The sequence below is a fragment of the Homalodisca vitripennis genome, chromosome 2 (assembly GCF_021130785.1).
Source record: "Homalodisca vitripennis isolate AUS2020 chromosome 2, UT_GWSS_2.1, whole genome shotgun sequence".
Classification (NCBI taxonomy): domain Eukaryota; kingdom Metazoa; phylum Arthropoda; class Insecta; order Hemiptera; family Cicadellidae; genus Homalodisca; species Homalodisca vitripennis.
The window spans coordinates 100,289,993-100,306,004 of record NC_060208.1 but is presented as its reverse complement, the minus strand read 5'-3'; the positions used below and the strand labels follow the sequence as shown (position 1 = coordinate 100,306,004).

General features: G+C 30.4%; 1 protein-coding gene across 2 annotated transcripts in view; it reads left to right on the top strand.

Annotated features, from left to right (window-relative positions):
• Window positions 1-12,488, top strand: part of LOC124354442 — a 32,253-nt gene extending 19,765 nt beyond the window's left edge. For both annotated transcript variants that reach the window (XM_046804890.1, XM_046804889.1), the window contains exons 7-10: window positions 784-882; window positions 4,579-4,689; window positions 5,818-5,908; window positions 10,671-12,488. In XM_046804890.1, the coding sequence (XP_046660846.1) occupies window positions 784-882; window positions 4,579-4,689; window positions 5,818-5,908; window positions 10,671-10,677 (308 nt within the window). In that variant the 3' untranslated portion in view covers window positions 10,678-12,488. The remainder of the gene's footprint in view (window positions 1-783; window positions 883-4,578; window positions 4,690-5,817; window positions 5,909-10,670) is intronic.
• The last annotated feature ends 3,524 nt before the right edge of the window (window positions 12,489-16,012 follow it).

Here is a 16,012-nt window from a genome sequence, read left to right as displayed (position 1 = left end):
GATTTAAACAAATATATTTTATAAATGGTGTTGATTTGAAGATTATGATCTCCTATAAGTTGATCTTTTACATCTTCTAAATCAGCAAAAGGACTCTGACACTCAATGCTCAATAAAACATGCTCAAAGAGGAGTTTTGATACCTCTATTTCAAATAAATAAGACAAGTTCCACAGCACCTCAAAAAACACTATTTTCACCTCATATTTTCAGATTCTTCACCCGACCCCCATTCTTTCTAGTAAATCTGTCAAGTTTTCCATAACCCAGACCACCCATAAGTACAGTTCCATTACCTCTAGTTCTTGAAATTGGACATTAAAGAAACTTGTTTGGAACAAAAAATTAAACAAGATATGAAATTTTAGTATAAATAGTGTGATCACTCTATAACTGGAATTTAAAGAATGGCATCTCTTAATTCTTCAAGATTAATCATTAATAGTTGTATTCTATACTTTTTTTCTCCTTAGGTAGGAGGAAAGAAATTATGATAGTAAGTTTCACACCATAAAAAGGTAACCAAATATATTAATTTTGACAAGTAAATTTTAATTGGACAAAAATGCAATTAGTAGGTAAAACTAGCTTAGTTATTGGTATTTAAAAAATAAAATTCTACTTATCAGTTAATTGCTATCAGATTACGAAAAAATAAGGAAATATAGATGTGGATTCATTTGAATTAAAAATAATAAGTGAAAATTGAGCTAAAGATTTAAACAGACAAATACTTCACAAGAGAAGGTATAATGTAAATAAATAATGGTCTGTACTGTATAGGTAGAGAAGAAGTGAAGGAGAATTACCGCAAGCAGCCAGTAGTTGCCTACGTCCGGCCAGATCCAGCCGCTGGAACCTTTACACTGGATAATACTCCAGGTGAGTTGTTAGCTTGGTTTTTTTTTGACAGGAGAAAGATAGGTGGTAGTTAAGTGATAAGACCAAGGTACAAAAAGATGTCTTGTTCAATCTAATAATGTTTTCTAATAAGTAAATACAAAAATTTATTAAAAACTAAGTTTAAGAGTTTTTTTTATTTTATTTTATTTTTATATGAATAACATTTTCCATTAAATTTGTATAATAATATTTAGTAAACCATAATCTGTTTTTCTTTAACAATTTAAGTGTTAACTATACTTTTAACAAGGTTTTCACAACACAATTATATTTCTTTGTCATTATGCCACACTTGATAAGGATCTCTTACTACTTCTCTCTTGGTTCAAGTGTATATGATTAAATTATCTTCTTAATTGCTTCATTCTCTGTTTTAGTATAACCCATAGGTTTTCAGTAAGATTCATATCTGGATGGTTATTGGGCCAGGGAATAACACTTATTTCTTTTCCAGATGTACTTTGATAGTTTTAGCTTGATGATAAGGAACTCCATCATGCATACTCTTTTATTTCTGAACATCAAGTACTGAGAATTGTGTCAATTGTATTGAAATTATACAATTAAATATATTGCAAATATATACATTATATCATGTTAAGTCCACTGTCTTTTATTTTGTCTACAAACTCTTTAGCGCTTCACCTGTCAGTATCTTGAAGTCAGCAGGGAGATGGTTGTAAAGTTTAGCCTCAATGAATGATGAGTTTTTTTCGTAAATAGCTGTCCTCTTGTTTTGCAATAGGAATTGTTTTAGCAGTGTCATGAGTATGTACTCGTAATCTTGTTTCTTTTGGGAGTCCTAATTTATCAACATGGAGTATGACTGCCTGCGGGTAAATTAAGATTACTGTTGTAACTTTGAGGTTTTCAAATTCTTCTCTACAATTGTCTTGTGCAGATTTACTTCTGACTTCTGTATGTCGAGTATATGATTTAAGTTGGTATTGGATTTGCCACCCTAGACTACTACATCATATCTCAACAGATCAAAGTATGCCATTTTTACATTTCTATGCATTTTATTCTTCTTATTACATAGAGAGCAGAGTAAGTTTCTTGCATAGGGTATCAATATATGGGTCCCATCTCAAATTTAAGTCTAGGGCGAGATCCAAAAGGTTAGTTCGGTCTATAAGGTTAATGTCAGGGACCTTATAGTTACCACGCCTTTGCTTGAGTTATTATCTTGGTGTTTCAGTACATTGACTACTATTCTTTTCATTGTCTTCTACAATATACAGCTTACCTGACCCTTTTATTGAGATTAGGTTTTCAAGTTTAATGTCTATATAAAATATTATACATATATATATATATATATATATATATATATATATATATATATACTGAAAATCAGACACAAAAATAAATATATTGCAACATGATTTATATATATATATATATATATATATATATATATATATATATATATACATTAAATTGTATAAATGGCAATAGCCTTATTTAATTTCAAAAAACATTGAATCATAAAAAGTACTTGCTCCGCCGGGAGCATATTTTATTTTATTTATTTTTGTGTCTGATTTTCAGTAATGCCTTTGACCACCAAAATCTCTTCTTAGCTATGGGTAGGGTGAATTTGTGACTTTCTTGACTGGCATGCTTTAATTCAATGCTGTTCTTACACTTACATTCAAACATTTTAGCCTAAATCCTCTGATTTGTTGTAGGTGCTTCTATGATTAAATAGCTATATTTCAATTTTCTGGGTTGTTTATTGAAAATTCTTTTTCAATTGTACTTTGTTATCAAATATTAATTCCAAATTGTCAATGATGAAAAGCTTATTTTTATTCTACTTGCAGGTATTTGTGGAATGTTTAATCTTAATGGAATCTAACTTGAAAATAGGATTTTTTTTCCTAATTAACTCATAAAAGTAGATATATTTCTAAGCTATGTATATGATTTCTTGCCCATGAACTCAAAATGAAAATGGTTCAACAAAATGAGCACTTTTCATTGTAATGAAAAACTGTTCTATCTCAAATAGCACCAAAACCATTAATACATAATTGTTTATTTCAATATGGCAATAGTAAATTTTGACATAAAGAATACTGGTAGCCTAGAGGAAGTCCAATTGTAACAAAAAATTTGTAGTAGCTAAAAACGTTAGTAATTATATACTTTAATTAATTAATTATATATAGTAATTATATAATTAATTAAATTATTTTCATTAAAAAAGTCAATTTATATCTTTAAAATCAATTTTATTGTTATTGTTTTTAAAGGGTTGGTGGTTATTAAAAAATTATGTGTGTATAAACGTATAGATTTTACAAGGCAGAGTCAAAAGGTTCTTGGAATTTGTAATTTTACTCAAATAGGGAGTTATTTCACTGTGCATCATACTGGGAAGGTAAATGTAGCATTTTATATATTTCTGTCATCAACAGTTGCATAGTAAATAGTTATAATCTACAAAGAAATTGTGAATACGTTACAGAATTCAGTCGTGTTTAGCTTAAGATGACACGCATATTAGCTGTTGGCTGTGTATCTGAGGTTTCCTTTTAACATGGGGAACAAGGTTTATAACTGCATTATAAATAGGAATTCATTTCAATCCATAAATGTTACACCTTAGAAACCTAGAGCTTAATACTAATTAATTGTTCATAATATGATTATATGTTAATACTAATGGTATATGATTTATATTCAATATAGCATTTCTTACAGGAAATCTATGCTGAATATACCTGTAAGTTGTAAGTAATTAGTATTAACAGATAATCGTACATTAAGAATTCATTAGCATCAAGACACTAAAATCTGTTTCTGAGGTGAAACATTTATGGATTTATGATGAATTCTTATTTGTAATACAGGTTTTAACTTGCCCGAGTTAAAATTAGAGCTTCAGATGTGTGGCCAGTAGCTATAGATAGTGTTCCCTTTTAATTTGGAGACAATTAAGTTAAATGTTAAAAATTAATTGCCAATCAAACTATTTCGAATTAAAAACTAGCAAAAATATATGATTGCTAAAATTAAACTCACAAAATTTACAAAGACCCCAAACTACATAACACTTTTTCACTTGAGTTGACACGGCAGTGCTCATTTACATCTTCTGTAATAATCTCTGACCATCTCTACAATGCTATAACCAACATACTGTGATTGGTGGTGGATAAACTCATCAGTATGACTGGAGTTTAACAAGAAATGTCTGGGAGGGACTATAAACTAATAGGAACATCCCATTAATTTTATAGTACTTTGTTAGAATCATACACTGTTTCATTCCTTCAGATAACAGCTCTCTAATCCCAAATGTGAATAAAGCCCTAAAATGGTTTTGTATACTGAGATAATATGAGACTTCTCATTAATTGTTTATGACTCATTTTGTTTGAGACTAGTGTATACTGTAAAGTTATGTTTAAAATACATTTCCATTATACGAGATAGTAATTTCTATTCTAACAGAGTTATGAAATGTAATTATTAACAAAAGTAATGAAGCTATGACTGTAGAAAGTACAGCATACAGGTCGTTTCTCTCTACATACTGTATAAACAAATATGTCAAAATAAGTCTGATGAATGATTGCTGACAGTAAAGGGTTAACAATGGAAATTCATACGTCTAGCATTATTACCCTGTACAACAATTTCTAAAAATGCGTATTCTTCCAGTGGAACAAAAATCAGAACAAAACAGTCAGATGGCTCGTGTGGCCTACGTTAGAGCTGACGTATTGGGCTTGGAGGCCAGTGCCTTATCTCAGCTGTGCCATAAAACTTCAGGTAAAGTTAGCAGTATTCTGTATATTTAGTCATACTCATAAATTTTGACAGATCATGGAAAAAAGATTATTCATAACTTCCCAATTTTGGTATTGAGTTTCTAGTATTAATATAAAAAAGGTTTTGTAAACAATGTTGTAAAATTATTGGATTGTTAACAAATTTGACAAAATTATAGTTGTTTATCTCTTTAACTGCCACACCATTTTCAGTTCATTGAATGACTGAATAAAATATAATGTTTCTGCAAGTTATTGCTTCCAGCATCAGACCTCTCTCACATTGCAGTAGGCAATAACACTAAAATTGCAACTGCTGTTACAACCTAGTTTGATTACACTTTGCTTACTTTTGCTAAACTTTAAGCTCAATCGTTATTAGTTTGGAGTCTATTTTAAGTATAATCACTAGTTAAGAACGCTTTATTTTGTTAGAATTACAATTTCTAACATGCTTGAAAGAAGAAAAATATTTCTTTATATTCGCTTCACCTAATAGTAATTATAAAAGAAATGTTCAGGCCAAATTACTTAGCCATTGTTAACTACTTATTTTTTAATACTTAGTAATAGGCATAAACAGTTTCATACAGTAAATTATTAAATCTGAGCAATTCACAAATCTTGTAATTAATTTCAATTATTATGTTTACTACATTAACCTGTAAAAATTATAATTTGTATGGAAATGTAATTTGAATGGAAAAGTGTTTTATTTAGCTGATAGGGTAGGACTTAATAGTGTAAGATAGAGGCTACTACTTGTAGTTCAGGGATCACGCAAACGTGTGTGTGGTTTAAATTAGAATTTGTATAGTTAGCTAATAGTTATATTTGGCTCTGTGACAGGATAATATGCACATTGTAATTGTATTTAACCTATGAAACAATATAGATAAACTATGGTGTGTGTGTGTGTGTGTGTGTGTGTGTGTGTGTGTGTGTGTGTGTGTGTGTGTGTGTGTGTGTGTGTGTGTGTGTGTGAACAAAAACACACACACATGCAGTATATACTTGTACTTAGAAACTTGCTCTTACAATCAACACTAAACAGTTACAGATTTGTAGATATGTTAGTTTTTAAACTAAACAATTAATTATAACAATATTTAATTAATTTTTTTTGTAGATGCCACAGGGACTTCTCTCCAAGCTCCAAACAATAGCAGCCGACCCATTTTGGGCCAAAAATCTGTTTTCCAGCCGCAAAAATCTCTCAGGTAACATAAAATATTTTCCAAGATACTAGACCTGTGTCATGGAACTGTTCAGTTTCCTGGCCACTTCAATGTATTTTAAATTTATAATGTATGAAGTTATTGATTAAACTCAAAATATTATAATGTAAATTAAAGAAGACAAGATCACCTTTAATGCGGCAAGGTACTGTTTATGTATCTGTTGTAGAAAGGTTTTATCAAAATGTAAAAGTATAAATAAATAATCTGTAAAAGATTTGTTTTAAAAGATCACAAAAAACAAGTTTATGAAATAAGTAAAAATCACAGAACTTTTGTTTATGAACTCACTATTGATACCAATAGAGCCAGAACTGAGCATGTAGTGTCATGACAAAACACATATTATTTTAGCTGTACAACTAATCACAAGTAAGTAAAGTATAAATGCAACTGTACAAACTAATAGGCATTCTGAAACAATTGACATTCAGAGATAACAAGAAGTATTGAATTAAATACAGAAATCCAACTTATTCTCGAGCTTTGTATACATACATTAACATCATTTATGCTGCCCTTAAGTATAATCAAACTTTATGTTCAATGTAATGAGGGTTGGTTAAGTATGGTTTAAAATTGTTAATACAAAAATACATGAGATAGAGCCAAAAAGTTTGTGGAATTGTTAAGTATACTCTAGCAAAAATTCAAAAAGGCTCTTTTGCAGTTAGCAGCCATTGTTAGTAAAAGCAATAATCTATCTACCACATCTTTGCATTTACTTGTGTAATTCTGAAACATCGTTAGAGCAGCACATAAACATTGAAGTCTGGTTTTCACTTGACCACAGAAACCACTGAAATTTGAGAATCTAAAGAGAAAATTTAAATAGAAACTACTAGCAAAGTAAGAGTGATATAAGCAATTGTTTTGAAGATACAAAAATATCAAATATGACCTTGAGAGTGTGTACTGCTCTACTTTATCATAGGTGTTAATCAAGTTAGTGTGCACCTTATTCGTTGTTATTGCTTCTGAATTTAAATATTATTACATTGATCAAAACTTTGGATTTTGAAAGGAAAAAATTAAAGCATTCCTCATAATAATTTAAACATGTTTAATTTTATCAAGGTTTTGCCCATCTTGACATTAAGAGTGAATTTATTATAGGACATGGCTGACTAAGATGACAATTTCTTTTTGTGATGAGATATTCATAAGAGCTTACTGCCATCTTTATAAACACCTTTATACCCTTATTTTGGTTATATAATTATGGGAAATGTATATTTCAAAGATATAATTCATATACATCCAAACTGTTTTTAGATTTTTCAAGATTTTAAATGTTTTTTACTAACAAATCAAATGTATCTTGTACTTTGCCAACTACTATGCATTCTCTCAAAGTGTATACACATTAATCAAATCTTTAAAATGAGGCATGATCTATAGTTATCTTAAGACAAAAAATAAGGACATACAAGTATTTTAAGTTTTAACATTGATCTTATAGGATAAAAATAATGGTTGTTCATCTAGCACAAACCCAAGACATTAATCAAGTTGTTCTAAGGATGACACTTCAAAATTCAGTGAATAATACAACCCATTTTCAGTAAGAGAATTTCCTTTTATAGAATAAATGTTGGTTGGTTCAAGATATGTGGGGCTAATCTGACATATCACTGATGGTCCTACTTAAATTGTACTCTATTCAGATATGTTCACAACCTCCTCCTGCAGTGATTGATTAACCCGGGATCACTCGCGCCCTTTAAAATCACGTCATCACTCGCGCGTTAGATTTTTGGTAACAAAATTATATTTGTGGGTTTTTTTTCCAAATAAAACGAAGTATATTTGTTCTAAATCTTGTATATATTGAAACAAACTATTTTTAAGTAATTAAATAGGCACTTTACTATTTTAAATATAATATTCATATGCTTATTTACTAATAAAAATATATATTCTTATAAAATTTTAAATTAATCCTATTTAAAACTTTTATATTGTTAAAGAATACATATTCTCTATTCCATGTTGTCTTCCCTTTCCCTGCATTGCTGGCAAGTAAGTGTTGTCCTTGCAGTGTGCTCCTTGCAGATGGCAGACGTACAGACGTGACACTGGTGTTGGGTGAACCGGTTCTTCCGCAGGGGACAAAAGGCACAGCGCCGTTTAGTGTTGTCTTGGTTCTGTCTAGGTGGCAGCGGTGGAAATTGGCCCACTCGCTGGATCTTTTGCCTAAGTCCAATAGAAAGGTTGGTGAGGGAGACTCTCCTTTCAAGGTGTGGCATCGCTAGAGACCTGGCGAGCTGGGTCAGGTAGAAACGTCTTGTTAAGTTCTCCTGTGTATTTGCTTTGTATATAATTTGAGAGTTTATTCCTCCTATATTCAACAAAGCGAAGAATAGTGTCAACGGCCACCTGTTGCTGATTCGAGACATTGTACTCACTTTTGAGTCGATCCACAACATCAACGCCTCCTTTAGTATGATTATAAAAGGTAATTACTTCAGGCTTGCCGCTGGATTCATCAATTGTATCGTCTTTGTGCATTGTTGAAGGCATAAGCACATTTTTACCCTTTTTTGGCACATATGACGCCAAAAGACATTTGTTGGGTGGTTTCCCAAATGCAAAAACTGAACTACCTATTGGACGCCCTCTAATGGATGTTAGCTCTGTTGGAAGTTGAGGTTTGTTTTTTCTTATAGTGCCATCTATGGTCAATCTATGATTCATAAACAAGTTGTTGGCTAACGGTACACTGGTAAAGGAATTATCCATAGTGACATTCCGCCCTGTTCTGTCAATGGGCTCTATAAGGCGCATTACAACACTATGAGCGCCATTTGGTACATAAAACGGTCCATGAGGTTGCTTTGCCAAATACACCTCTAGATTTGCTGTGTAAAATGTTCTGGCATCACAAAGTGCGTACACTGCAGCAGGTTTATTTGGTATATAAACCCTAAATTTGCAACTACCCCAAAAAGCCTCCAGCATCTCGTCTACCGTTGCATACTCGCCTATAGTGTATGTATCTGTACATTTTTTAACAAATGTCTCAAACACTTTATGGATTGGGGCTAAATTGTCCTCTGCTTTTCGAGCAACCCTGGTGGTTTTGTCATCAAATTTTAAGGCTTGAACTATTATTTGGAACCGCCTTTTTGAAATTACGGCTGAAAAAAATTCTGGGGTGGTGCCATCATCTTTCCACAGCTCATCTATATTGATATGATTCCCTTTCTTCACTCCCGCCATGTAGAGAACGCCAAAAAATGCTTTCATCTCAATGATGTCTGTTTGGGAAATATCTCTCACACCATGGCTATATGACTGGCTCATAACTGTAAGATGTTGGTTTGTATAGAGCACTACTTCTTCAATCAAATTATCAGGGAAATAAAATCCCCAGCAATCTACAGCATTATTCAAGCCTTTGGGTACATTTTTCACTCCAGAAAACCTAGTTACAATGTTTTCTCTAGGTGTCCTAGTACTCATTGACACTGGTTTGTATACATACCACGTAGTAAATCTAACTTTACCAGTGTAAACATTAGCATTTAAATTTGGATTTCTTAGGGGTGCACCTACTTGTTGAACACGCTGGTCTGCAGGCAGCAACTCTTGGGCTAGTTAGGTTGATATTCTGGCTCCAAATCTGTGTCCGATAACACCTCTGGTGGCAGTTCATCGTCCTGTTCACTTATGTCATTCTCTTCTTCCAGCCAAGCCAGAATTCGAAAATCACGTACACCTTCCATAATTTCAAAGTCCACAGAACTAAACCATCAATATAACAATAAGTGAACACTAACAATCACCATAGTTCGAATACAACAAGTGTGCAAACACTCGCGTCGTTAGAAAAAAATTTAACAACGGCAGTTACGCGCCCGCTCGCGTGTTAGATTCACACTGACAGGCGTGCACCCACCACCGCTTACCCTCACAGTGATACCAACTCTTAATCGGAAAAGTCCCACAAAGGCAAAGAAGAGTCTATAATGGTGTACATAGATATTTACCAAAGTTGTACTTAAAAATGTTAAAACCGTTAGAATTTATCTAACGCACGAGTGATCCCGGGTTAAAGTTATAGAATAAACGTCTTCCAGCAAGTGGTAGGTCTCTAGTGCAGTAGTTGGTTTTTTCTTACTTCTAGATTTGCCAATCTCTCATTTGCTCCTGTTTTAATGGCAGAAACACTTATTCCCTCTACATCTTTTACTTATTTTTGTATGCTTTACATTGTGTAGAAGGCAGGTGTGAAGCTTGTTAATCTAGCCATACATTATTGCAAAATCATGGTAACACTATTTCATTTGGCCATAAAAATGTACTATTAAAATTTCTCTACCCACTATGATGACATTACATCAAACGTCATTTGTGAATATTTTGGAAGGAGGACATGGAGAGCTAAGATGAATAGGCAACGCTGCAATTGCGGTACTTGCCTGTGAATGTTACAGTAGTATGTAAAATAAGAAACATGTCATGTGTTGGCGCTATTTATTTGTGTTTATTCCACTATTAATCCCATTACAGGTGGGTCGCATTAATTCAAACCCATATTAGTCTGGACACTGCTACTTTGAATTGCTTTCAGCCGCAATCATTCACTATTTTTATGTCACAACCTGAGCATGCGTGAGCTACAGAGCATGCTAAACTTAATTGTAGTGAGTTTCTAATGAAATATTATTATTTCCTTGGTAATCCAAACGATCAAGCAGGCAAAAATCACACCACTGGCTAACTAAGTTTTTTTTTCCAGATTTTAACAACCTCCAAAGTATTCAGGAGCAGCTAGGAAGAGAGGATAATTCATTCATTCACTTATATTTTCTGAATATATTCAATGTATTAGAATTTAAGGTTTGGATATTTACAAATGGCTTGATTTGGTCTGATAAAATTAATTGGTTTTCAGAATAATTTTAAAATACGACAATATAATAGTAAATATACAATTATGCATCAATTATAAGAATATTACAGAATCGTCACAAAACAAATTGCTTTTTAGAATTTTAACAATTATCAAATGTTTTGATAATTCTGAAAACCTGTTTCTTTTGTAATACTTCCAAAATAGTATAATCAGTATCCATTCATACAAACAATTATATGGAATCATTAAATAAACATTAAATCCTTTCAGCATTGATTATAAAATCATTCATAATATAAATATCTGCCTAGTTGAGTAAAACCATAAACAAGTTCCAACTTTTTAAAAGTATTACATTATTGAATGAATCGATTTTACTCTTTGAAGCTCAAGTAATATTGTAATTTTTAAATATTGAACTCAAATCCTCATTATTACAAACATATCAGACACATAATCTATTTTTTATTGCAAGTAATTTCAAACCTTATGTTCAAATACTCATTTGTGTAATTTACTTTCATTTTATTATATTTCTCTCATTGTTATTTATAGGATGTTTAATTTCATAAGTTTATATTTTTAACGGTTTTTATATTTTATTGTACTGTACTTCTCTTTAGTTTTAACATGCATATTTGTAACCTGCCAGTTTTTATTAATTCAGAATTTTACTTGACATAATATTCATAACAAGATTTTTCCTTGTTTACAAATTTAACTGTCTATCAGGTGAAGTTATACACAACATTTACCATACATCTTTGGAAAACATTTTATTGAACTTTATTAAAATGAATGTTTCTAATTTACTATATTTATTAATAATGACCAAGAACCCAACATGTTTACTAAGTGATTTACTGTACACAGTATTCTGTATGACGTTTATTTTAGTTCTTAAGATTTTGTTAAGTTTATGTTTAGCTTTGTTATTGTTATTGTTTTAGTTATTGGATAATTTTATAAGACATATTTTTGTCTAGTTGTTCTTCTGTCTAAAGAAAATTTAAAATACTTGTTTTTTCATTGTTTTTAATGTATGTATTTTATTAGGCAAATATACTCAATGACAATAATTCTTTGTTTATGTATGATTAAACCTCTTTATTTTCATATAAAAACTTCAAAACCTCATTTCAAATTTATTTCCTAAAAATTAAAAAATGATTTAAAAATTATCAGACATAGTCTTGCCTGTACATTTTCCAGTATATAAAAAAATATTAATGATGGTTATTATATAATATTCATAGGGACTAGGAAGTTAATTCAAAATCAGAATAAAGACTGATATTCTACAAGCACCTACAAATAACAAGAAAGGTAGTCAGAAACACCTTTCCAGTTTTAGGAATATACAATAAACAATTATTTATTGTACAATTACAAATTGTAATAACAAACTGGTTCATAGTCAATGATTAAAAGTACATATCTAAAGCTTATAACTTAATAACTGTTGATACAAATTTTATCAATATCAAAAACGTTATAGAATGTGAAATAACATTTATTAAATCTAAGCATACAAACATTTTAAAATTTGTATACAAGATAATAGGCTGTTTTTTTTTTACTAAGTACTTTTAGACTTTTCTAGATTTAGATAAGGGAAGTTTTTATATGACTGAAATATTATTATATAATTTCAAACCTAGATAAAGATAACTAATTTCAAATTTGTTTAGTTTATGTGCCTGACACTGAAAAAAATTACAATTCCTTGTGTGATATCTATGATTAAATTTGTATTGTTCAAATTGATCAGTTCTTTTATGTACTAATTTAAGCATTTCAAACATATACATTCATAGCAGTGTAAGGGTGATAAATCTTAAAGTGCACATCTGACCAATTACCCGACAAAGTAATTCTATAAATCAACATTGAGTACACATGGGTATATAATACACAGCTACACCAAATTTCAAAGATGTTATTGTAATTAGTATATACAAAGCATACCTGGCTGAATTAAGTTTCTTATTTAATATATTGACATGGTCAGAAAAATGTAATTTAGGGTAAGATGTATGCTTAAAATGTTACTACTTGAGTATTATTACTAAAGCCTTTACAAAAATAATCATTTCTTACTTTAAAGCAGTTTTATCTCGATTTAACAGTAGTTTGTGTGAGTAAGGAAAATGTTATAAAGTTTATCAGTGGCATCTTTGCTGTTAAGTTCTGTCACTTAAAATTTTCATCTAATTCAAGCATTTAAAAGGTAATTTGGCAGATCATTGACATAGAGAATGAATAATAATGGTTTTAAAATTAACCCTTAAGGTACACCATGTTTTAAATCTGTCCAATTAGAACAATATTTTCCTGATTTATTAGTATTAATCATCCTCTGTTTACGATTAAATTAATAAAAACGTAATAGTTTAAGAGCTGTAACTTTGACACCCATTCTTCTTAACTTTGTCAGCAACAGTATAAGCCTTATATAAGTCACAGAAAATACCTGTAGTCTACCTTCACTCACCCAAGGCCTCAATAGTACTGTTTATGAAAGAGAACAGATCTGCTTGAGCACTAAAATATTTTCTAAAACCATACTGCTCTTTACTAATTTGATGTTCGATTCTACAAATTATAAAAAGTCTACTATGGATAATATTTTTTTAAATCAAACTTAGAGAGAAATTGGTCTATAGTTGTTTATTTCACTAGGTGAACCCTTTTTCATGTATTGGGTGAACTTCTGATAGCTTTAATATATTTGTTTACAAGTCCACCTAATACATCAGATTGTATCAATATACTATTTTAGTATCTTATTAAAGACCTCATCCGATCCCAGTAGTAGATAACTACTGTTACTCTAACTTAAAATTATATTTTTGACCTCATTTTTGTTGGTGAGTAAAAAATCTTGCATCTCAATGTCATCTCATTTATATGTTATGTAATGTGAAGGGGTAATGTGACAGGAACTTTTAGAACTCTTAATATCTCTTACTATATTTATATATTGATTATTAAAGAGTATAGCTGCTATAGTGTCATCTATCTCCAATTTAATGTCATTTTTCCTAATTTTATTAAGACCTAGTTCATCTTTTACTACATTCCACATTGCCTTAGTTTTTTTTTTTAGAATCTATTATATAAGAACTATTACAAGATTTCTTCGCTCTCGCAATTGCCTTATTGCACATTTTTTTAAATATTTTTAACATAACGTAGAAATATAGGATCTCTACAATACTTTAATTGAATAACCTTCTTTTATATTCAGAGGATTTTAAGATTCCTTGAGTAATCCATTTCCTTGGGAATTATTCTCTGTTAAAGTCTATTGGGTATATCCACCCAACTGAGAAGCATACTAAACCATCCAAGATTTGGAGAGCAAACAAGGATGAGATTAGATGTTATTCCCTACATAAGGATAAATCAAATACCATTTCTCTGAAAGTTGTTTTTTTCGTAGTGTTTGTTGATGAGGGCTTCAGAAAGGATTTGAGAACTACGAAACTTAAAAATGCCTGATACTTTTTGAACACACCTTGTAGACAGATATATTAGAAGGTTGTCTTAAAAAACAATAATTATAACACTATTCCATTCATTACAGTTACCACCACCCATGGACTTTAATCTTAGCCACCAACCAAATTTTATAATATTAGTTAAAAGAAATTAATGTTTTGTTTTCTTTATGGATGAAACAAAAGTATATGGATCAAATTTGCAAAACATGTTTAATTCATCTGAAACAAAAACATAGATTCCAAATACCTACCAACTGCTCATGTACTGTAATTAAAATATTTGACTTTCTGAGTGGTGCAATACAACTAACAATTAAAATATTACAATGCATACATTTTTTATTAATCAAAATAAAGAATTGTTAATGTTCAGTACTATTATCATTATGTTCAATGTCAAAAAATTGTTATTTAAGCTGAACAAACCAACATTTCCTATAGCTAGATTTTTAAATGTGTAACTTTATTTCTCCATCCATCTAGTTTATTAAGTGCTAGGTGAGAAATTATTATTCCATATCATGTTTCCCTGAATAAACTAACCCAACATTTTTGAAACATTAAGCATGCTTTTACATTTAAATTTGTCAATTTTTACAAGTATTCATGTCTTTGTCTGAATTTGAAAACTGATTTTTATGTTCACCATTCAGGTAAAATGAGTAATTTCAAGCAAAACTCGTATTATACTTTTTATGGTTTCAACTAGTGCATTTTATTTTTTTATTAAGAAAATTTGAAATTTGGTTTGTATTCAGTTTTACTTAACATACTAAGGCTTTCTGAAATTACCTAATGCTTTGAAGAGAGTGAACATGAGATTTACCAGGAAAGGAATATTGATGTACCAGTATGTTTATTGATATTATTTGAATCAACTGTTATATTTCTAATTCATAGAAGGGAAGGGTATGGTTATCTCAAGAGTGTGAAGAGCTGAGTGCAAGCTTAGAGCGCTCTCACCTCGTTGTATAATTGTTGCAGTCAGAGCTATTGTTGATTAGTGCCCTCAATGCAATACACGGTAACCACCCTAATTCTGGTTTGACTGTCAAATGTAAAATATATGCTTAGTGTCAAAGCTATAGGTGCTACAATTTTACATTATTTTGCTAATATTTATTAGCACATACATTATTTTAATAATATAAGCTTATAGGTTTTTTAGAATCATTGTGTGTACTATTTTATTATGAAACAATACACTGAATAGTAAAAAAAATTGTAACTCACGGTTTTAATACAACTGTTAATCGTGGGTATAGTTCCGCTGGATATGTATCAGCACTGAAAGGTTAAATGAAAATAGAGAGTTTGAAAGATTTTGTATTTTCAATAAAGCACAAGATTTTACAATTTTAATTTGTCACATGAACAAAATAATGCATGATCACAAACAAATTCTATATAAATTATCAATTTTATAACAGATGTGGACTTTATTAAAGCCTAATTCCCAAGACCACAATTATTTAGGTAATTATTATATTTTTTGAGTTTCATTTTGGAACAAGATGATCATTTAGATAGTTGTCAATTACTGCGTCCTCCTCTGTTTTGGAGCATAAATCTGAGTTGTAGGTTAGAAGTGGGACAAATAACAAAATTAGGTAATCTTAGTCAATGTATGAAGCAGCACTTTAACATTAATATATACTACGGGCCATAGTGGTTGTCGCCACAACTTTGTCTTATCTGTTTTATATTTCTCAAGTATAT